Source organism: Petaurus breviceps, unplaced genomic scaffold (genome assembly GCF_028583685.1).
Source record: "Petaurus breviceps papuanus isolate PSGF00001 unplaced genomic scaffold, PetGlider_PUasm1.0 103, whole genome shotgun sequence".
Lineage (NCBI taxonomy): Eukaryota > Metazoa > Chordata > Mammalia > Diprotodontia > Petauridae > Petaurus > Petaurus breviceps.
The window spans coordinates 2,682,447-2,705,408 of record NW_027185588.1 but is presented as its reverse complement, the minus strand read 5'-3'; the positions used below and the strand labels follow the sequence as shown (position 1 = coordinate 2,705,408).

The 22,962-nt window shown below is 51.4% G+C and overlaps 3 protein-coding genes across 12 annotated transcripts in view; all 3 read right to left on the bottom strand.

Annotated features, from left to right (window-relative positions):
• The window catches only part of PNPLA6 (patatin like phospholipase domain containing 6), a 45,881-nt gene extending 43,443 nt beyond the window's left edge, over window positions 1–2,438 (bottom strand). For 6 of the 7 annotated variants that reach the window (XM_069093174.1, XM_069093085.1, XM_069093303.1 and 3 more), the window contains exon 1: window positions 2,297–2,438. The gene's annotated coding sequence lies outside the window, so the exon portion shown is untranslated. The remainder of the gene's footprint in view (window positions 1–2,296) is intronic. The other variant, XM_069093503.1, reaches the window with a different exon arrangement.
• Window positions 2,439–2,654: 216 nt separating this feature from the next.
• On the bottom strand, window positions 2,655–18,395 carry MCOLN1 (mucolipin TRP cation channel 1). 4 transcript variants are annotated; one of them, XM_069092732.1, is made up of 14 exons: window positions 18,235–18,395; window positions 9,956–10,155; window positions 9,439–9,606; window positions 9,140–9,305; window positions 8,209–8,320; window positions 7,734–7,830; window positions 5,923–6,022; window positions 5,667–5,773; window positions 5,351–5,500; window positions 4,423–4,524; window positions 3,858–3,980; window positions 3,404–3,610; window positions 3,053–3,189; window positions 2,655–2,951 (listed from the first exon to the last, which is right to left on the bottom strand). In XM_069092732.1, the coding sequence occupies exons 1-14, from the start codon at window positions 18,263–18,265 to the stop codon at window positions 2,915–2,917; spliced, it is 1,737 nt and encodes a 578-aa protein (XP_068948833.1). In that variant the 5' UTR covers window positions 18,266–18,395; the 3' UTR covers window positions 2,655–2,914. The 4 variants fall into 4 exon arrangements, with proteins under 4 accessions (XP_068948833.1, XP_068948781.1, XP_068948867.1 ...); XM_069092680.1 differs by having other exon boundaries at window positions 2,655–3,189; XM_069092766.1 differs by lacking the exon at window positions 4,423–4,524.
• Window positions 18,396–19,421: 1,026 nt separating this feature from the next.
• On the bottom strand, window positions 19,422–22,784 carry ZNF358 (zinc finger protein 358). Its single transcript, XM_069092959.1, has 3 exons — window positions 22,601–22,784; window positions 22,028–22,157; window positions 19,422–21,660 (listed from the first exon to the last, which is right to left on the bottom strand). The coding sequence occupies exons 2-3, from the start codon at window positions 22,119–22,121 to the stop codon at window positions 19,679–19,681; spliced, it is 2,076 nt and encodes a 691-aa protein (XP_068949060.1). The 5' UTR covers window positions 22,122–22,157; window positions 22,601–22,784; the 3' UTR covers window positions 19,422–19,678.
• Window positions 22,785–22,962: the final 178 nt, after the last annotated feature.

The window sequence follows — 22,962 nt, the reverse complement described above, 5'->3', positions numbered from 1 at the left end:
GAGAGAGAGAGAGAGAGAGAGAGAGAGAGAGAGAGAGAGAGAGAGAGAGAGAGAGAATATGAATAGGACTTCCCAAATGTAAGCCTTTGAGCTTGTCTGTGATCCATGGGAAAACTCTAGAATATATTCTTAGAAGCTGAACATCTAGAAAAGAAAGTGGTGATCACAAAGAGCCAGCATGGCTTCTTCAAGAACAGTTCAAGTCAGACAAACCTTGTTTCCATTTCTGACAGTGTGACTAGACTGGTAGGTTAGGGGAATGCTATAGATATAGTTTACCTAAATGTCTGTGGAGTCTTTCGTAAGGACTCTCATGCTGGTCTTATGGGAAAAAGAGAGAGGTGTGGGGTAAATGACAGCACAATTAAGCAGATCTGCAACCTGCTGAAAGGCCTGAACTGAAGAGTAGTCACTAATTGCTCAATGTCATCTTGGCAGAAGTTCTCCAAGCAGAGTGGATCAATGATTCTGTTTTTGGTGCTGTGCCAAAGTCTTCATTTTCAGCTTCATCAATGACTTGTATAAAAACATTGTTGGCATGCCTACAAAATTTAACAATAACCCAAAGCTGGAAAGAGTAAGTGAGGGAGAGATAACACAATAAATAACAATCAAGATTCAATGAGCTGCCTCAGAAAGCAGTGGGCTCTCTCACTTGGGAACTCTTCAAGCAAAGGTTTCATGACTTTTGACTGCGATGAAGAAATGACTTTTTCAACTATCAGATTAGCAAGATGCTTAGTCTATTCCTACTCTGAAATACTTTTATTCTGTGATTCAGGAAATGCATAATTAAACATACTTTTAAAAAAACCATACTTTTTCTTTGTAAAAAAAAATAAAAATCAGGATTCAAAAAAAATCATGACAAACTAGAACACAGAGCCAAATATGATATGAAACTTGTAAAGCCTCATACCTAAACTCAAAAAATTCAACTTTGCAAATACAAAGTGAGAGAAGCATGGCCCCACAACAGTTTGGGGGGGGGGGGAAATAAGGGTGCTTTAGCGGTTTGTGAATCAACAGTGGGGTCTAGCAACCCAGAAAATTAATGCGATCTTTTGGTTGGACTGAGAAGCTTCTTGGACTAAGGAATCACAGTTCTTCTATACTCTGCCCCGTCAGAAGGCAGATGTATTGTCAAAGTATTGACAAGTGTTGTCAAGTAAGCTGTTTTGTGAAGTTCTACCGACGCTTTAGGGGAACGGGATGGAGATTGGCTCTGAGTTCACTTGGTATAAGGTTCATTCTAATCCATCCCGGATACAAGACAACGGCCCAAGTAATCCTCCTTAAGCACAGATCTGACCGAGGCACTCCCAAACTCCTGCGCCTGCCTAGGGCAGGATAGAAACCCCTCTGTCTGGCTCCTAAGGCCCTTCATTATCACCCGCCCGGCCTCTGGTCTTCTCTCCGGCCCTTTCGGGCTTCCTGCCTCCACGCCCTTGCACCGGCCACCCCTCTTGCCTGGGGATGCCTCTGTCCATCACCTCCTTTGGAGACTTCCTCAAGCACCACTTCTGAAGGCAGCCCCCGCCAGCCCCGGTGCCCGGCTTCTCCACACCCGGCATTTATGCTGTCTATGCAGGCTACTGGGGGGCACCGAATAGCTCTAGGTCTCCGTAGGTTCACAGCGGGGGAGTTTGGGGGGCAGGTCCGGGGGGGGGGGTACTAACAGGGCCTTACAGGCTCAAGGGCTGACTTTTGGCCTGGAGCGGACGAGCCTAGGCAGGACCTCCGGGCACGGAAGGGAGAAGAGCCCGGTCCGGCCGGGCCCCTGGGATCAGCACCAGGGCCCGCCGGGGAAGCTGCAAAGGGCTTGGGTTCTAGTGGACGGAAGGGGACCGCGGGACCAGCGCCGGCTGGCCCCCGAGAAGGGCGGGTCTCAACGGGCATCGAAAGTCCCCCCCACCCCGCCCCAGTGAGGCCCCTCCCCGTCTCCCCAGAGCCGGGTCTCCCCCGGCCGCCGACAGGATTTCCCTTCCCTCGGGAAATCGCCCGGTACTCGGTGGGACCAGGTTCTGTGCCCCCCAGGACGGAGGAGGCGCCCCGCTTCTGTTGGCTGGTCTTTGCATCCCCCGGGTCGGGCATACAGGGAGCGCCCCATAAATGCTTCGGTTGAACTAAACTGACTCGAGACCGGAGAGAATGAGGAACTGGGGGGAGGGCGGGAAGTAAGGGCATCTGCAGGGACGAGACCGGGACGCCGGGGATGAACTCCGGGGATGATCCCAGTCCTCCCGTGATCATATGTACACCGCCCCGGGATCATGTGCCGGGGGCCAGGACTCACCAGCGCCGGCAGCCAGCTCAGCTCCGCGGCGTCGCCGCCGCCTGTCCCTCCTCCACCACAGCAGCAGCGGCGCGGCCCCTTTAAATTACGACTCCCGGCGCGTCGGGATGACGTCACGACCCCACCCCACCCCGCCCCTTCTGGGCCACCATACTCTGTGGCTTTCGCGGAGGAGTATCGCCATGCTAAAAATGGCCGCACATACTAGGCCGGCAGGGGATGTTTCGAGCGGCCGCGTCACGGGCCCCTCCCCACCCCTCCAAGCCTGAGGCCGCCGCCTCCCCCACCTCAGCGGAGAGGGCGCCTACGGCTCATCTCTGCCCCTGCCGTGACGCAGACTCAGAAACCAGCCAAAGCGGGCGTTCCTTGTTCATCCTTTATTGTTCCCCCGCGCCGCCCAGTCTGGGTACAAAAGGGCCCGGGCCTGGCCTGACCCGGCCCCGCCCCCCGAGCGCGAGGGGCCGGGCCTCGGAGGCCCAAGTCCCGCTGCGGGGGCGGGGTTCCCGGGGCTCCACGAGTCACTTCCTAAAAGCAAACCCTAAAACCATAAATAAGGCGCTCGAAGCGTCCAGTCCACTCCCACGAGGGGCTAAAAAGCTCGCGTGACTTTTCTGCTGGTCAGTTCACGAGCAAGGAGTTTTCCTGCAAGGGTTCCCTGGAAAGAAACAGAAAAGCAAGGGTGGGAAGTGGGAAGGCGGGGTCCCAGGAGCGCCCTGCCCCGGGCCCCGCCCAGACCCCCCGCCAGGATCGGGGTACCTGGAGCAGCAGCAGCACAGAAGGCTGCAGGCGGTGCCGCTGCCGCGCCGGAACTTGCCGGACGTGGGGCTGTCCTGACACTTGGCGATGTAGGCCTGCAGCTGGCTGTCCTGTGCCTCATCCTCCGACTGGTGCTGCTGCAACACGCGGGAAGGGCCGCCGTGAGGGTGGCGCGGGGCCGGGGAGCACGTGCGGGGAGGGCCGCGGCACAGGTGCAGAGGACCGATGGCAGGGGCACCGCAAGCCTCTCTGTGAGGATGTGGGGTGCACCTGCTAGGCCAGGACCCGCCCATCCCAGAGGCCCAAGGGGCCAAGGGCTGAGGCAGACCCCCACTTGGAGGAGGGCCCTACCTTGATAGTCTCGTAGGAGCCGGTGATGAGAGCAATGAAGAGGCTGAGAACCATGTAAATGAAGAGGCTGATGAAGGAGTAGAGATAAAGCTGGGAGAAAAGCCAGACCAGGCCGCTGTGTGCTTGCATGGCCGCAAAAGTCACAAACATGTCATCCCCATTGATGAGCGAGAACAGGCACTCTGACACCATAGAGAGGGACCGGAACTGGAGGAGACCAAAGATCAATCAGGGTGGGAGAGAGCCAGTTCCAAAGGGCCCCCTCTTCTCCCAACCTCTGGTCCCAACTGTTTTATTTCTCCCTCTTCTACAAAAGGCCTCCCTTAAAATAGTCATTCTCCCAGGCCCCAAGCCAGGCTAAAAGAAATAGAATTGCAACCCAAAAAAGCCCTCCCACCAGGACAGACCCAGCCCTCATTCCCCTGCTGAGAACCACAACACATATCCTAAGCACCTTCATATGGTATGGCCCCAATACTATCCAACCACAGAAACAGTAGCCTAGGTAGATGACAGCCACACAACAGCAAAAACGAATGACGCTTGGCAAGGCCACTCGGAGTGTGGCAATGAGGATCTGGAGGGGACAGAACAGTGGCTGTCAAGGCTTCCACAAGGATTGGCTGCCCCAGTCCCTCTGCATGATATTGGGAGGCTAAGTATAGGGAGAGGTCAGGGTTCATCAAGGTGCAGCCTGGCTGGCCCCAGCCCCTCTCTGTTCAAGATAGGGAGGAGGCCTGCTATGAACCCAGCTTATTGTCACAGCCCTCCCACTGGCTGCAGGAGGCAGAAGGGCAGGAGCCAGGCTTCTAATACGGAAGAGTAGGAGAGGATAGCAGGGTTTGGGCTCATGCTGTATTTCTGGCCTTGGCACCTCTATGTTCAAAGACAGAGAAGAGACCTGGTACAAGCCTAGCTCATGGTCACATAGCCTTTCCAGGGGATGTGAGGGGAGAGGGACTGAACAGGAGCCAAGGCTGCTATGGAGGCAAGAGGAGGGCAGCAGGGTCTGGGCTCACATTGTATTTCTGAAAGAAGGTAAGATAGCGGATTACGCCAACCCAGACAAGCAGAGTGGAAGTTCCAAGAAGGATGCTGCAGATGTCGTAGCTGGCCAAGTTCTGGGGACACAGGGAACTCCATCAGCTCTAGGAGGCACACGGCCCCTACCTGATGCTGGTGTCTCCTCAACTGCTACGTTGCACACTGGCCCCCATCCTGTACTGTGTGAATGGGTGCAAGCGTGTGTGCACTTACTTGTGGATGTGAAGACAAGAGAGCAGAGTCAAATGGGAAAGAGGGCAGTGCCCAGGGTGAGAGAGTAAACAGAAGGATAGTCAAGACTGCACAGAGACATAGTGGAGAGAAGACACAGGGACAGGAAAGGGGGGCAGGGCAGGGGATGGCCCACACAGCAGACACCAGAGGGGATAGACTCACAAGCACAGAAACCAAAGGGAAAGACAGATGAGAAAGACAGGTAAGGTTTTCACAGAGAGGAGCAACAAAGATTTCTTGGGGACACAAGCCTAGGCCAGGAAAAGAAGACAGACCTTGGGGTCTGTAGCAGCCTTACCTTGAGATGGCTCCGGAGAGAACCTCGGTGGCCCCACAAAGGGAAAAGAGGGGCCTTTTGCCCCAGACCATGGCCTGCCTGCAGGCTTGCCAAGGCCCTACTCTGAGGACAGTGTACAGCAGGAATAGCGCACACACACACACACACAGGCACACACCCCACCCCCACCCCCAGTAGTGGTGGAGCCCAGTGTTTAATCTCCCCTGCTCCTCTATCCAGCCCTCAGTTCCCTTCCAGACCTAAGTTTCCCCACCTCCCTACATGATCTCCTATCCCCTAAGGACACTCCCTCCCTCTCTTCTCCCCCCGCCCCCAAAGCAAGGGGACCTGCCTGACTTCTTGGGACTGGGAGGCTGTATCCCCCAGCCCACCTTGGCCTCAATGCCAATCTTCATGATAGTGCCAGATATGGTGAGTATATCACTGGCCACGAGAAGGATGTACCAGCCATTTACAAACTCCAGCCGCTCCCACAGGCTCAAGGAATGACCTTGGCGTCGACACAGGAAACGGGCAAATTCCTGGGAAACAGACAGACACCCTTCAAAATGCTACCCAAGACACCTAGATTCCCTTTCCTCTCCCCAGTTAACTTTGCTTTGGGGGCATTTCCAAGACTATGAATGGTGGGAATTCGAATGATGGGAGGGTACCCCCAAGGCCTTGGTGTGTAATCCTAAATCTCACAGTTTGCAGAAGGAAACCACGAAGCAGGGAACGGGCACAGAGCAGGAAGGACAAGGCACAGGTCAGAATCACGACCACATCGAAGAAGAGGCGAAACCGGTTGTCTCCTGGAGAAAAGATGGTAGATTGTGGGAGGCAAGAAAGTGCTGCGTTAGGGAGATCAAGGTACAGAATGGGGAGAGAAAAAGGCAGAGGGGAGAGGGGTCCAAACTATGGAGGAAGCCTGACACACAAAACAAAGGGTATCGGGTCTTACCATGCCCAAAGACACTGGGGTGTTTACATTCTTGAATGTGGGCACTGGTCTGTAAACTGATAGGGACTCGCCCACTGTGGGCTTTGTTGTCAAATGTAATCTGGAGATAAAACAGAATTATTATTGTGACAATAAATTTAAGGAGTGCAGAGAAACAGGAAAAGATCTGCTTCAACTCCTTCAGAATGAAATTAGCAGATCTAGAACAATATAGTCATCATAATAACAGCTAACATTTTTTAATAATTTTTTTCTAATTACATGTAAACAAAGTTTTCAACATTCACTGTTATAAGATTCTGAATTACAAACTTCCCCCCCCCCAAAGACAGCATGCACCCTGATACAGGTTATACATGTACAATCATGTTAAACATTTCCACATTAGTCATGTTGTGAAAGAAACAGAGCAAAAGGAGAAAACCACAAGGAAGAATAAACAACAAAAGGTGAAAAGTATGCTCTGGTCCGCATTCAGACTCTGTAGTTCTTTCTCTGGATGTGGACAGTATTTTCCATCATGAGTAACAATTAACATTAATACAGCGCTCACTATGGGCCTGGCCCTGTGCTAACAAGTACTTTACAATTGGTCCTCACAACCACCCTGGGAGGCAAGCACTATTATTACCCCCTTTCTACAACTGAGGGAAAGTGAGGCAAACAAAAGTTAGTTAAGTGACTTGCCCAGGGTCACACAGCTAGTGTGACCCCCACATCTGAACTCAGGTTATCCTGACTCCAGGCCTGGTGCTCCCTGGCAAATACACTGATGACAAACATAAATAAAAAGGACAATAAAATTGACCAATCCTGTCCCTAGGACACAGGGAAGTGCCCCACCACCACCACCACCTTCACAAGGGCAAAAGGGGAAGGGTCTGCATCACCACCCCCAATCCCATCCCAGCGCCTATTCTAGGCAGCTTCTCAGAAGCTCTTTCCCACAGGCTGAATGGCAATGACTTTCCTTCCCTTGGCCCACCTGCCTCAACATAACAGCATTTGCTCTCATCAAGCCAGTCTCACCACACACTGGTGAGGGAGCGAGTGAAAGCTGAACCCATCTGAAAGAGGAAGAAACAGGGTCCAAAGGGTCAGACTGCCTGCTGGGGGCACAGCCTCCTGCCTCTCTGATCCTGCGGCTCAGGAGGACATCAGGGCCCTCCCTGTTCACAGCTCTACAGGGGCTCTACACAGACTTTTAAGGACACAATCCAGACTCTTCCTCTTGATCTCTAAGACTCTCCATGGTTGACCTGGAGATGGGTCTCCTCTTCCCTCCTGTCTGAGATCCTTGTAGGCAGCCACAGAATTAATTCTCAAGCAGCCCTGGAAGGGCCTTCAGAGCATTCATTCCAATCCTCTCATTTTACAGAGAGAACCATGAGGGAGGCTCAGAGAAAGTAAGGGAATTGCCCAAGGTCACACAGCTATGAAGGAGCAGAGGCTGCATTTGAACCCAGGTCCCCCATAAACTCCAAATTCAGTCTTTTCTCCACTTCTCTGCTGCCTCCAAGTTCCAGCACCATTTTTAAACCAGGCTGATCCCTTCACTCTCCCTGCAGCACACCAGGCTCCAGCTGTCTCCCCTACCTGTAATTCTGTCCCACCAAAGGCTCCCCATCCTCCAATCTCTTCCAGAAAACCCACCCAGCCCACTCTGGCCTACCCATTGCTCAGGCTCCAAGGACAGTTCATCTGCAAGTGCCTCTGAAGCCCGCTAGCCTTCCACTTATGGGCAAAATCATAGGGTTGGCGCACAGGATGAAGGTGCTGGCCTCCTAACGCCTTCTAGCCCCCAAACTCACCAGGATGGTAAAGGTATAACAGTCTGGGATTTCATTGTTGATAATGGTCTGTAGGTTGATGGCCTTGAGCTGGAAACGGATGGTGACGTTGATCAACCTGAGAGGTGGAGGGGAGGAAATGAGGTGAAGAAGGACAGGGGAGAATGGAAGCTTGAACTCTTCTCCCTCCTGGCCCATAAGCACCTACTGTCTCCTGGGAAAGCCCAGCTGGCCCTGCCCTTCTAGTGAAGAGGTTGGGGGGGACGGGGTCTGGGTAGCTCTGGTGACTGCCACTGTGGTTTCCTGACCAATTTTGAGGAAGTCTATCTGCAGCTGGATTCAGTACACTTTGTCTCCCTCCCCCAGACTCCCTTGTTGGAAGGAGGAGGGGGTAGCAGATGAAGATAACCAGGAGGCTCTTTCCATAGACCCACATAAAGAAGCAGCAGGAGCTGCAGTTGGGGGGAGGGGACAAACAGGGATCAGAGTCAAGTACTTGTGAAACTTGAGTGTGAAGTTCTTGTAGCTGCTGCCCTCGGATGGAGACAGAAGGAACTCCTGGTCTGGGGGCAGAGGGTATCGCTCTGCAGGGTCTACCCCGATGCAATCTGGAAAGAAAGTATGAGAATCAGGGAGGCCCTATGTACCCCTGACAGAGGGCAGCCTCCAAAGGAGAGGGGCAGGCAGCCTTTCCATAGGAGGCTGCAAGTCTCTAGGCCTCTAAAGCCCAGCACAGGCTAGCCTAGCAATTCAGACTTCCGTGTCCTGAGGGTCCAAGGGACACTGGTTCTGGGAATCACAGGGACCAAAAGAATATGGTTGCAATGAAAAGAACACTGAATTTGAGGCTACAGGCCTTGAGTTCAAGTTCTGGCTCTGCCATTTAATAACAAGGTAACCCAAGGAAGTGACTCACCCAATCTGAGCCTCATTCTCACTCTCTATAAAATGGGGAGACTCATACTTGCACTCCCTCCCTCACAGGACTGTCCTGAGCAGAGTGCTTTGTAAGCCTCACAGTAGTTCAGAAAGGGAGCTATCAGGATTATTAGTGGAGAAAAGGATTCCAAACACTGAAGACACCAAGGAACGGAGAAAATTTTTGTTAAAAGATGCAAGAGACCCTGGTGGTTCTGCTACATCTGTCACTGTGGGTCCTTTTACCTTTGCTTGTCTCCTGTCATGGGGAGCAGGAGACACTTCTAGGGTCAAAGGCCTTAAGAAAAGAAAGGGAAAATCCAGGAGAATAAAAAAACAGGTGAAGGAAGATGGTGGGTGGGCCCTGGGGCACCTTGGAGGACAGGAACAGAATGTTCCTAGGGTGGTAGGTACTGGTGGGAGGCCCCAGGGTACTCCTGAAAGATCCCACTTCAGCCTCAGCCCTTCTCCTTCACCCGAGCCCCCACCTCCACGTTCCCCATACTAACCGGTGACCACCATTGGATCGATGTTGAAGGTGTCATTGGCAGGGTCGATGTGCCCGTGGCGATAATACTGTTGGCACAATGCTAGGGCCGAGCCATTTGCCCCCGGGCCGCCCCCACCAGGCACATAGGCATATCTGCCAAGGGACTGCTCAGGGATCTGCAAGTACTGGTAGGTAGCAGAGAAGGGGGCAGGGGTAGGAGGGAAAGGAGTCATTACCCCTCCATCCTGAGCTGTTCCTACCCTTGCAATCCCCAACCCCAAATGATTAATTTCTATCAACATCTCCATATGCTCATACCTGATCCACAGCAAAGATGATGGACTGATTGAGGTCCGCCTGAGTGTAGACAGCATAGCTATCATCAGCCCCATCTGTGTAATCCTTGAGGAAGAGATGTTTGAAAGCCACTGTATTCTCCTCTCGAAACATCACCACAATCTGGTTACTGAGCCCAAACAGGATGAGCTGCCAAGGAGGGGGGCAAAGAAGAGGATGCCAGTGATGACATTGAGACAGAGCGCCCCCCCCCAGATGCTGGGACTCTGACTTCACATCTCTAACCTCAAAGCACAACTTCTGTCCCAAAGACAACTATGTCTCCTTTTAGTCCTGGATGAAAAGACAGCAGGGGTAAGGGAAGGGGAAAGAAGTCTCCTCACTCACAGGAGAGAACAAGGGCCCTGGGAGAAGGGTCTGAAAAGGAGGATTTCACCAGCTAAGAGCATGAAGAAAAACAGTCTTCCCTCTTTCTCTTCCCCATGCCTGGAGCACTGCCCCTCCTCCCCCACTACCCTTAGGTAGCCCCCAGGGGCACCTGGATGGTGACGATGAGGATCTTGGCAACCTGCAGCATCAGCTTGAAGGGCTTTCGACCCTTGGCCCGGAACTTGTCACAAGGGCTCATAAAGAAATACTTGAGGCGCCGGCGAAGGTCTTCCTCCTCGCTGACAGGTAGGGAATCTCCCTGGGACCCATAGCCAGGACTAGAGTTGGGACTCAGCAACGGCGCTCGCTCTAGGGTTGGAGGGAAAGGGCCCTTAGCGACTGTGACTCTACATTCCCCAATTGATAAATGACCACAAGGTACTTTTTAAAGGAAGAAATCAAAGCTATCAATAGCTATTTGAAAAAATGTTCTAAATCACTAATGATTAGAAAATTAAAAATTTTTTAAACCCCTAACGCCCACCTCATAACCATTCAGCCTGGCAAAGTTAACAACAAAGAAAAATGACAAATGCTGGAGGGATTGTGGGAAAATAGTGTATCAGTTCAGCCAGTCTGAAAAGCAGTTTGGAATAACACCCCAAGAGTTACTAAATGTAAGAATATCCTACAACCCAGTAAAACCAGTCTCAGGTTTATACTCCAAAAAGATCAAAGAAGAAAAAGACCTATGTGTACAAAAATATTTTTATTACTAGTGGCAAAAATATTGGGAACCAAGAGGGTACCCCTGAACTGAGGAATGGCTAAACAGGTTATGGTATATGAATTGATGAAATACTATAATGCTATAAAAAATGATGATGGGGGCCCTGTCAGAGAAACCAGGGATGACCTGTACTAAATGAAGGGAGTAGGACTAAGAGATCAATTTATACAATAAGGACATTACAGTAAGATAAACAACTTTGAAAGAACTCTGATCAATGCAATGACCAGCCACAATTCCAGAGGATTCATGATTAAACATGCTGTCCACTTCCTGAAAGGTTACAGTGAAGATTGAGACATATATTTGGGGGCATGGCCAATGGGAGAAGTTTATTTTGTTTCATCATACATTGTGTACATGTGTTAATATTTATTTCTAAACCTGGTAGGGCTTAGAGGTGAGAGAAGTTGGATTTTCATTGACTGAAATAAATTTTTTTTAAATAAAATAAAAAAGAAACTGTGGCTCTCTATCTCAAGGCCCAGCCCTGCCTTTAAGGGTTTCTCTGATGACCAGCTTCACAGGAAAGGAAGCTCAGACTTCAGTCTAAGGCAGCTCAGTGCAAATGAATTCCCTCGGTGTCCTCTTCTGGGACCATAAGAGAAAGAACCTTCTCAAGTCTAGGAAATCCCTAAATGCTTCTCACCACATTTAACCTCCCTGGGCCTGAAGGAGTCACAGATGATCTCCGTGGTCTCCCCCAGCCCTAAACCTAGGATGGCCCAGCAGAGGAGCTGAGAATCAAAGTTTCCCAGAAGAATGTGAACAGGGCACTTCTCTCTTACTTAGACCTGGCCTGACTACAGTCCCCCTCCTGCTAAGTTATAAGCAATAGGAACAACTCTCATTTCCATCGGGCTTTAAGATTTAGAAATCATTTTTCTCAGAAGTGAGTTAGAAAATAAAAATATTAACTGCCCCCATTTCATGAATAAAGAAACTAAGACTTCAAAAGGTTGACTAATAACTCTTGATCCCACAACAAGCAAAGCCATTAATTTCAGTGTTTTTATCTATGAAGTCATGTCATGCTGCCTCTCCAGTCTGGGACTCGGTGAGCAAACCTGGTTACACAGGCAGACAAGGCATTGGCTGGTAGGAACCCCCAGGGAAGATGGGGATCATTGCTGGAAATCACTGTCCCTCCTAAAAGTTTTCCCTTTGAGCTATCGGGCCTTCTCAATAATAAATTACTAAAAAGGGTCATTTCCACTCATTGCTTCTACTCTCTCATCACCCATACAGTCAACAACCCTTTATTAAGTGCCTACTATGTGCCAGACAGACACTGTGCCAAACGATGGAGTTATGAGGAAAGGCAGAAGACAGTCCTTGTTCTAGGGAGCTCTTATAATCTGACTTTTGATTAGGAGTGTAATATGCAAAACAAGAATGATAACACCCTCCTCGAAGGATTGTTAAGAAGATCCAATATGGTAAGATATGTAAAGAACTTTCCAGGACAGCTACGTGATGCAGTAAGTAAGAGCACCGGCCCTGGAGTCAGGAGGACCCAGTATCGGTTCTGGCCTCAGATACTTAATACACACACACACACACACAAACTGGCCATGTAACCTTGGGCAAGTTACTTAACCCCAATTGCTTAAAAAAAAAAAAAGAACTTTGCAATCCTTAAAGTGATACATAAACAGGACCTATTGTTATTATCAGTTAAAGGATATGAATAAGCAATTCTTGAGGGAAGAAGTCTAAGCTACCTATAGTCATGAGAAAAAAAATGCTCCAAGCCACTAAAGCTGACTTAAATGAAACTCTTCTCAAAAAAGTTGCCAATAATCCACCTGGTTTTTCCCTCCATCTCTTATTCTCTCAATCTTTCCTTGGTTTCCGACTCCCTATCACCTTCCTACCCAGGGCAGCTTCAGGAGTTTCCTTACTGATTTTTCAGCTTCCAGGCTCTCCCCTCTCCCAATGTTCTTGACATAGTTGCCAAATGAGATTCTTCACATATAAACGTGAACTCAGCACTCTCCTGCTAAAGTACCTTTAGGGGCTCCCTACTTCAACTGGGCTTAAATGCCGATTCCTTTGCTGCCTATTTGTTGAGTGCTACATGGAGAGTCAGACACAACTGAGACAGGAATTAACAACAACTTTAGCTGGGGGAATCCAGAAAGAGGTGGTATTGGAGCAGGGCTCAGAGGGGAACCACGAAGTGTAAGGTCTGAGGTCAGGGCAGAGTGCAGCCCAGACCTAGGACAGCACAATCAAAGGCAAGAAGCCCAGAGACAGATGGTCAAACAGTAAGCAGCCTGGTCTGGCTGGATCATAGGGCCCAGGAAAGGAAGTAATGTGCAATGAGACCACAAAGGGAGTCTGAGTCAAAACATGAAGGCTTGAAATGCTCAAGAGAGGAGTGAGTATTTTATTTCATTCCAGTACCTCTGCAAAGGCCCGGAGCTAAGAGACAGTGCAATGAGAAAACTAAGGCAAAAGGCCAGGAAAGGAGATGAGGGGGTTGTTCTAGAGGTCACCTTGTAAGAGAAGAGAAGGGGAGAAACGCAGTATATAAAATCAACAAAATGACACCTGAAAATTAACGGGGAAAATCTTTATGCTAAGTGTCTTTGCCAAAGGTTTCATTTTCAAGATATGGAAGGAACTGATTCAAATGTATAATAAGAGTCATTTACCAAATGATAAGGAATAGCAAGATAGCATAGTGGATAGAGCACTGAGCCTGGAACCAGGAAGACCTGAGTTCAAATCCTTTCTAGCTGTGTGACCCTGGGCAAGTCACTTAACCCGTTTGCCTCAGGTTCCCCATCTGTAAAATAGGGATAATAACAACACTCTCCTCAAAACATTGTTGAGAAGATCCAATATGGTAAGATATGTAAAAAACTTTGTAATCCTTAAAGTGATATGTAAATGGGACCTATTATTATTATCAGTCAAAGGATATGAATAAGCAATTCTTGAGGGAAAAAGTCTAAGCTAGCTATAGTCATGAGGAAAAAAATGTTCTAACCACTAAATAGTTGGAGAAATGAAAATTAAGGCGACTCTGAGGTTTCAGCTCATGTCCATTAGATAGGTAAAATTGATAAAAAGGGAAAAAGACAAATGTTAGAGATGCTTCAGAAAAACAGAGGCAGTAAAAACTGTTGATGCAGCTAGGATTTGGTCCAGTTACTCAGGAGAACAATCTGGAACTATGTCCAAAAAGCCATCAAAACAGGAGCATCCTTGGACACAGGTGACACAGTTACTAGCTTACACCTCCACACCTGATGCATGCCCAAAGAGATAAAATAAGGAAAGTGTCCTGTATGTCCAGGAATATTTATGACAGCACTTTTTGTAGTGGGGAAGAGCTGGAAACCAAGGAGGTGCCCATCAACCAGGAAATGGCTGAACAAGTTATGGTATAATGTAAACAGACTATGCTGTAAGAAATGATGAAAGAGGCTGCTTCAAAGAAGCCTGGAAGAACTTGTATGAAAAGAATGAAATGGGCAGAATCAGCAGAATAACTAATACTATGGCACTGTGTGATGGAGCAGTTCTGAGAGACTTGAGAGCTCCAATGGATGAAATGACAAGCGACGATTCCAAAGGACTGATGGAGAGAAAGAAAGGAGTGACAGACGAAGGCAGAATGAGGCACACACACATTTCTGAACGTGCCCAATAGAGGAAGCGTGACTGTCCATATCTGTTACAAGGGCTTTGGTTTTGTTTGGGGTTTCCACATACCCCAGTGGCAGATGGAAGAGTGGAGGAAAAAGGAAAAAACATACTTCATAACTGGAAAAAATTAATTACTAAAAAGACTTCAAAACTGATTTGATATTGGGATGAGGAAGAGGAGAAAGCAGAAGACAACTCCAAGGTTTCAGACCTGGGTGACTGAAACAATGGCAGTGCCCCCAACAGAAACAGAGAAAGCTGGAGGAGGGGTCAATGAATTCTATTTTTGATATGTTGAGTTCTGAGATGCCAATAGGATAACCAATTGGAGATATGTAATAGGCAGTTGCCCAAGAGAGATTAGGTCTAGCTGTACAGATCTGGAAGTCAACTATATAGAGATATAAAATGAACCCAAGATTGCCCAAAGAGAAAATATCAAGATAGAAAAGAAAGAGGCCGAGGACAGAACCTTGAAGGACTCCCACATCTGGTCTGGTCTCTGAGTTGAGAAGATTTGTGAAAATAAACCTTCCTCCCTTCTTTCCAGGGGTGAGGTCTTACACATGTAAGACAAGGCAGAAGTGCTGGCTTTGTTACATTGCTTTTTGTCTTTCTTTTTTATTCTTTATTGCGAAGGATGCTTCGATGGATATCAGAGAAGGGATGGATACATTCAGAATCAAGGTGATGTAAAAACAAAAGACGTCAATTTAAGAAGTAAAAGGAGTAACTGAACAAATGGGAGAACCAGGAGAGCAACGTCTCAAAAGCCTGGGGAGAATATTCAGAAGGAGGGAATGGTCAACAGTATGAAATGTGAAACGTTGCAGGAGGCCAAGCCAACTCTGAGAAAAGACCCTTGGATTTAGCTGTTAAGACATCATGCTTAAGATGAGAGGTGACAATCTAGATGTGAATGGGTTGAGGAACAGGAGGAAATAAAATAAAGGCAAGAAATGTAGTGGTTTTATAAAGATTCTGGCTGTGAAAGGGAAGAGTGATAGGACAACAGATTGAGAGAATACAGTGAGATCAACTCAAAAGTTTTTAAAGGTGGGAATACCTGGGCCTGTTTGCAGATGGGAAAGAAGCCAGTAGATAGTAAGACAGAGGGGAAGTGACTGAAGAGCCCAGAAGGCATTAAGATAAAGGATGAAAACAAGTATTATAGAAGGCTTGACCTTAGCAAGAAATACTTCATCAGAGTCTGAAGCAAAGCAGGAGAGAATGGGGGATGATACTGAGGTGTCAAAAAGGGACCTCCCAAGAGATAGCCAGTCAGTCAAGTTGAAGACAAGCTCTTCTCTGCCTAAAGGAAGGGAGTGAGTAGTGAAGAGGGCTTGAAGAAAGAACAGTCACTTTGGGGCCTTCCAAATTTATTTCATACTCTTGCCCTTCTCAAATGACATTCCAGTTAAACAGGGCCTCCTAGATGCTTCCCTCCTCAGCATTTCATCACAGGCCTCTGGGTTTTTTGCACAGGCTATGCCATCATGACTGGAATGCACTTAGAATCCTTCACTTATAAGGATTTAAAAGGTAGCACCTTTGAAAAGAAGTCTTTCCTGATTTCCTCAGCTGTTAGTAACCTCTCCCTTACGTGACTGTTGATTTGCCTTGACCATACTCTCCTCCCTTACAAAATTGCTTTCTCCTCATTCTTCTCCTCCCTGTTTGAGCTATCAAGTTCTCTGGGTTGGTTCACCCTCCTTCTCCCAGGACTCTAAGTATGGGTGTCTCCCAAGGTGTTTTGTCCAGAGTCCTCTATTTCCTCTCCACTTTCTGCCTTGGTGATCTCATCTGTTCTCATGAATTAAATTATCACCTCTCCAAAAATGACTCCCAAATCTGGAAGTCTAGTGCTACATTTTCAACTGAAAGACCACTATGCCTGCTGAACATCTCAGTCTGGACTTCCTCCTGGCAATTCAAACTCAGCGTGTCCAAAGTTGAAATTCTTTGGACTTGCCCCTATTCTCAACTTCCCTATTTCTGTAGATGACACCACTGTTCTTTGAGTCCCTCAGCTTCAAAACCTTGAAGTCATGGTTGAAAGGAAAGGTTTCCCTTTCTTACTCCCACATTCAATCAGTTGCAAAACCCTAAAAAATCTTCCTCCAACACTGTCCTCACATGTCCCCTCCTCTCCATTCACTCAGTATCACCATAAATCCAGAATACCATTTAATATAGACTATTTCTTTCAAATTCCTCTCCCTCCTTCCAGTCCCTCTGCCCTACAACACATCACTTTTAGTTGCTAGAATAATATTCCTAAGGCACACACTGGACCATGTCATTCCTCTGCTCAGGAGCAACCTTCAGCAGTTCCCTCCAGGATAGGAGTTCTTAACCTGGGGTCCATAGATCCCAAAGAGTCTGTGAAAAGATTTCAGGAAATCTGCAAATGTGGATGGGTAAGAAATTGCAACATTTTTTTTTTTTACTCATCTCAAACTGAATTTCAGCATCTCCTTCAATAATTTAAAAACCTTTTTCTGGAAAGGACTCCATTGGCTTTGCCAAAAGGGTCTATAACACAAAATACATTATGAAACTGTGCTCTGGGATTTAAGGCCCTCTGCAGTCTAGTTCTAACCCCCCTGCAAAGTCTTACTTCATATTATTCCCCTTAAAGACTCCACACAGTAACCTCACCAGACTACATGCCTTCTCCCACCCACAGATATCCCCAAAGGTCCAACCCCACCCCAGACAGGAAATCATCTGTTTGTCAAGATCCTTATCTTTTCTGGAGGATCAGCTCAGGTGTTAAGTACTCCTGAAAGCTTTTCCTGATCCCGGAGGCTGGAAGTGTTCTCCTCTTCACATTTTCCTACAGCACTGAGCCAGGGTGTCTTTTTGACCCCATCACTTTTGATCTTGCATTATATGCTCTTCTCTGTCCAAGCCAGGACATTCTTCCCCAAGAGAAAGTAAGTACGTTTAGGAGGGGGGCAATAATTTGTTATCATATGCCAGTGATGGGTGGAGGGCTTTGACTTGGGAGTCAGAAAGACCTGGCTTTTGAGACATACTGGCTGTGTGACCCTGTTCAAATATTAACTTCTCTGTGCTTTAGTTTCCTCAACTCTAAAACAGGGAGTTGATGGTACGAGGTCATGCACAGGGTGTCCTAACAGCACCAAGACTTTTGGGGGCCCATGCTTCGTAAAACAGCTTTGCAAACTCAAAAGTGTTGCATGAATGTTAGTTGCTACTAATCATTACGACCGAGTCTCAAACAAATCCAACACGAATTTTATTAGGCTTTTACTACATGAAAGGACCCTGTACTAGGCACCGAGGATACAAAGACAGCTGTGGCCCCTGGGAGGAATACACAACATGCAGACAGGGCGGCATGGACAGGGCTCAAAGAGCACCAGCACCTAGCGCCTCTCTGGGAGCGCGGCCAGCGGCAAGAAGCTCTGCCCCGGAATCGGAGGGCCGGAGTTCAAATGTCACCCCTGACACGCAGGGGATGCGATCTTGCGTATCCTCTCAGGTTCTTTTCCCTCATCTCTAAAATGAGACCTTCCCCGCCTTCTGACGCCTTCCTCTTAGGGCCAGGGCCCCGGGTCGGCTTACAGGTGGGTGCTCAAGCCCCTCCCGAGCCCGGGCATTCTTCCCCTCCTCGTCCCTCCAGCCCGGCTTCTCTGCTCCCTTCGGGTCTCAGCAAGGAGCCTTTGCCAGGCCACCATCCGTCCCTCCTGCCTATGCCTGGGTCGTACCCGGCTGTTTACATGTGGTTTCCCCCGGCAGACTAGGAGCGCCTTGCGGGCAGGGCCTGTCTTTGGCCTCTCCCGGTATGCCCGGTGCCTGGCACACAGCAGGCGCTCAATAAGTGCTCGCTGACCAGACTCCAGTCTACCAGGACCCCCGACCTCCTCTGGGCCGTTCCGGACTCGTAAACCAGGCCGGCTGAAAGAGCCGGGGGAAGCCGAGGCTTCGGGGGCACCTGACAGCCTCGGCCCGGCCCCCATACGCCTTACCTGAGCCGCTCCGGCCCGCGGGGTCCGCCATTCCGGGCCTGCCCGGGCCGGGCGGGAACCGGGCAGCAGGGAGAAAACGACTCCCGGCTTCTGTCACAGGCTCAGGCGCGGCTTCAAACCCGCCGCGTCAGCTGACCCAGGCCCCGCCTTCGGCACGTGACGCGGAAAGCCGCGCGCACCCGCCCCGCTCCTTCCGCTACGGAGCGGAAGTGGCCCCGGGAAGCCTGGCACGTGACGCACGCGGGCCTCTCCCGCGTGACCGAGGGAGGCGGGGCCACCCCGCGCCCTTGTCCCCGAAGTTGGTGAGATGGAGGTCGTTCTGCTTCGGCTTTCTCCTGTGTTCGTGTTTGTCCCTGCGTGTACATCTCTCGCACTGGGACTCTCCACGGGTCTGCACAAGGGAACGCGTGTGCTCTTAGCCCCAGGCCCACGTGTGTCCGTGCGTCCACGCGGAGCTGATCCGTATCTGCCTCCCTCCATTTTTCGCGTGGGCTTCCGTGTCATATGTGCAGGATCGTGTTGTATGCATGTTCACAGCTTTACACACGTGTGCCATGAGTTTGCATGCCGTTGTGTGCAATTTGTGTTGATCCAGGCACATCAGTATGTGTCCAGTGGATTGTGGGCATAGGTTTTGTGCATATGGGGCCTGAAGTCTATTGGAGTCAGAGACCCCCCCCACCCCACTTCTTTTTAGGAGCCCTGATCCCCAGAGTATGGGGGTCCTTTGACCTCTGACCCAACCTTGGAGCCCCTGGAGTCTACTAGTTAACTGGGGGAGACTGGGGGGCAGGGGAGGAAAGAGTCGTGGGACTGATGCTCTAAGACTACCAACACCTATCCATATGTGCTCGCGCGCGTGCGCCCCAATCTGTCCTGAAAATAGGGGAAGGGGGGGGGGGAAATCTTCACTGTTGCATCTCCAGGGTCCTCCTCTGCTATGGCTAGTTTAAAGCTACCAAACTAAGGTAGCTGAGATTCAATTCCAGCCTCAAGTGCTGAGGCCTCCGTCTTAGATGGGAGGGACTTACCCACCCCAAGAGACAGAGACAGTAAGAACAGAGATTGGGGGGGGGGGGGAGGCAGAGACTGAGAGGAAGAGACAGACCCAGGGAAAAAAAAAAAGATAAAGGCAGAAAAAAGTAGGCCAAAACCAGGCAGAAAAAGACAAAAAAGCAGACGGCATCTGGACACAGCCACAACAAGGACCCACAAGACATTAGTGGGAGGATTTTACTAACACGATGAGCCTTGGACAGTACATGCCTCGACCCCATTGCCAGATTGCCCTCCCACCCCAGACCCAAACTTCCCCAACTACAGCCCTCAGACTCCCTGTCCCACCCCCACCCCCACCCACCCTTCCCCAATCCTGCCCTCACCCCTCAGGCCCTATCACTGCCTCTTCCCCTCGTCCCCAGCTGGGCCCCTAAACAAGGGAACATCAGTCATCTCCATTATCACCATCGCTACTGCGATTGCCATCGCCATCACCATCATACCTGCCGCCTTCGTAGGTGGCATCATCATCAAATTCATCACCATAGTCACCACCTCTGAAGGTGGCATCATCATCGAATTCATCACCATAGTCACCACCTCCAAAAGTGGCATCATCATCGAATTCGTCGCCATAGTCACCACCCCTAAATGTGGCCTCATCATTGAACGTGTCCCCATAGTGCCCACCACCATAGCCATCTTCATTGTCCTCATCACCATAATCACCACCCCTAAAGGTGGCATCATCATCAAATTCATCCCCATAGTCACCACCACCATAGTCATCTTCATTGTCCTCATCACCAGTGGGAGGCAGAGCAGAGGGTGCCCCCACAGTGGTCTCACACATTCCCTCTTTGTCAACCTCATGGACGTCCTTGTAGATATCATCCTGGACTCGCTCATAAACTTCATCTTGGTCACCTCCGTAGACATTGTCCTGGGCATCTTTGTTCATATCTTCTGGGATGTCATCATTCTGGGCACTCTTATAGACATCATCTCGGACACCTTGGAAGACGTTATCCTGGGCATCTTCGTGCACACTTTCCTGCATTTCTTCGTATGTATCATCATGGACCACCTCATAGACTTCATTTTGGACACTCTCATAGATGTTTCCCTGAGTACTTGCCTGGATGTCCTTGTAGATATTCTCCTGAAGGGTTTCATAGACAGAAGCCTGTCTGCCCTCAAAGACATGATTCTGCATCCCCTCATAAATGCCTCCCTGGACACCATCATAGATACCACTCTGGGCACCCTCATGGACCCGTCGATGTTTGGTGAGGCTGGAGGCCTGGCCAAAGCCCTTGCCACAGATTCGACAGCGGTAGGGACGCTCACCAGAGTGCACATGGAGGTGCTGCAGGAGGGCAGAACTTTGGCCAAAGGCCTTGGAGCAATGAGGGCAGGCATAAGGCCGCTCGCCGGTGTGTGTGCGCAGGTGATGCTGCAAGTTGGAGCTCTGGCCAAAGGCCTTGGAGCAATGCGGGCATCGATAGGGGCGCTCAGCTGTGTGTGTGCGTTGGTGCTGTAAGAGGGCTGAACTCTGCCCAAAAGCCTTGCCACACTGAGGACAGGAATAGGGCCTCTCACCTGTATGTGTACGCAGGTGTTTGAGCAGGCCAGAGCCCTGCCCGAAACCCTTGCCACAGACGGGACACTTGTGCGGGCGGGCACCACCATGGGTGCGTAGGTGCTGGGCTAGCAGGGAGCCGTGACTGAAAGCCTTGCCACATCGTGGGCACAAGTGTGGCTTTTCACCACTGTGGCTGCTCCGATGCTTCAGCAGTGTGGAGCGCCAGCCAAAGGCCTTTCCACAGGCGCTACATTGGTAGGGGCGAGCACCAGTGTGTGTGCCACGGTGTTGGGCCAGCGTGGCTCCATGGCTGAAAGACTTGCCGCAGTCAGGGCATCGATATGGCTTCTCCCCGCTGTGTGTACGACGGTGCTGGCTCAGCCCTGAGCTTCGACGGAAGGAACGCCCACAGTCCGGGCAGTGGAAGGGCCGAGGTGGGCTGGGTGGCCGGGGGGCACTGCCAGCACCAACAGTGATGCCAGAAAGGCCGGAGCCTGCTGCCCCAGGAACTAGGTTTGCCAAACCTGGGGTGCCCTCAAGCCCAGGGAGGAGGCCCCCAGTGCTGAAGTTGCTGTCCTGCCCTGGGAGACCAGACTGAGTAGAGGTAGGGGCACCATCTGGGTCAGGGACGCCTTTGGGGGAATAGGTAAAGCCTTTGAGGCCCTCAGGCCCGGGGCTAGTGCTGGGGCTGGCAGGTGAAGGGGCGCCCTCTGGAGTGGGGAAACGGCCCTCTGGGGTGGGGGTCCTGTCTGGGCCAGGGAAGGGGCCTTCAGGGCTGGGAGTATTGTCCAGAGAGCCCTCTGGACTGGGAGCTCTATCTGGGACTGGACTGTCCACCACATCTGTGGGAAAAAGAGAAAGGGTAATCAGGAGCACTGGAATTTTGGGACTGTTTCTCACTCATGGTGGAGACTCTTCCCCGGGGACTCCCTCCCCCAGTGGCCTGAACTCCTGGATCATATGGTTGCGAGTTAGAAGGCATCTTAGAAATGATCCAGCCCAATACCCTCATTTTAAAAATGGAGAAACTGAGACCTAGAGAAGGAAAGGGACTTGCCCAAGGTCACTCTTATCAGGAATGATAAACCCAGCTCCACATCCAAGGCTCTGGCTGCCACTACTCACTAGATGCCCCGTCCAGACCCGACTGACCATTCAGTCCCTCCCTCCCTCCCTCCCTCCTCCTGGCAGGCCCTCCCCACCCCTCACCTGCAAAGGGGCTTAAGATGCAGCTGTCCTCTTTGTCGCTGTCCAGGATCTCCCTGGGGGCCCGGCCCCGCGGCTTCACCTCCCCTCTCTCCATCCGGGCGCGCACCCCACCCGCCTGCAGGACGCGGCTCTGGCCAAGAAAGGAAAGCTCGGCTCAGGGGGAAGGGAGGCCCGGCTAACACCCACCCGGGTCCCGGGGCAGTCCGAGGAGACGGAGCGCCCCCTCACCGAGCGGGGGCGGCGCAGGGAAGAAACGGGCCCCGAGCGAGCCCGGCCCGGGCCCCGAACGCCCCGCTTCCCTCGCCAGGGCCTCAGTTCCCCCCCCCCAGGAGGAGGGATGACTTCAAGGCCCAGAGACCCGGGACACCAACTACGCCCGTCCGTGGGGCCTCCCTCTCCCCCAACCCCCCATGGGAAACCCCAGGCCGGAGTGAGAAGACCGGGAGGGCCCAACCAGCGGCCCCCCGCGGCCGGATCTCGGCAGAGGAAGCGGCGGGCTCGCGGCCTGGGGGCCCGGCTCCGGCCCTCCCCACCCCTCCCCGCCCCTCCCCCCATCCCGGGGCTGAGACTCACCGCGGCCCCGCTCCCACGGCTCCGGCCTCGGCCGCCCGCCCGCCCCGCCAGCCGCCCGGAGCCTCCCGCCGCCCCGAGTCCGAGCCCGAGCCGAGCGGGAGCTGCTGGGACTTGTAGTCCGCCCGCCCGCCGCTCCGCTCGGCCGTCCGTCCGTCCGCGGACCTGGGGGCGGGGCCGGCTCCGGCAGGGTCACCCCGACCGACAGCCCGTCCGAGCGAGCGCGGGCGGCGCCGGCGCTCCAGACTCCGCGGCCCCTGCCCCTCCTCCTCCTCTCCTAGTCCGCCTCCCCCCGCGCTGGCCCCTGGCCCCCGCCCCGCCCCGCGCAGTCCCCTCCCCACCCCCGCGCCGTCCCCTCCCTCCCT

What these genes read in the sequence shown, in the direction of transcription:
- MCOLN1 (XM_069092680.1), bottom strand. Translation starts at nt 18,265, where the DNA reads ATGGCGGACCCCGCGGGCCGGAGCGGCTCAG. An exon ending in TTCACACTCAAGTTTCACAA is followed by an intron (nt 7,831 to 8,208) that starts GTACTTGACTCT and finishes TCCACCTCTCAG; the next exon opens with GTTGATCAACGTCACCATCC. An exon ending in GTTATACCTTTACCATCCTG is followed by an intron (nt 6,023 to 7,733) that starts GTGAGTTTGGGG and finishes TTTTATCTCCAG; the next exon opens with ATTACATTTGACAACAAAGC.
- ZNF358 (XM_069092959.1), bottom strand. Translation starts at nt 22,121, where the DNA reads ATGGAGAGAGGGGAGGTGAAGCCGCGGGGCCGGGCCCCCAGGGAGATC. An exon ending in CATCTTAAGCCCCTTTGCAG is followed by an intron (nt 21,661 to 22,027) that starts GTGAGGGGTGGG and finishes TTTTTCCCACAG; the next exon opens with ATGTGGTGGACAGTCCAGTC.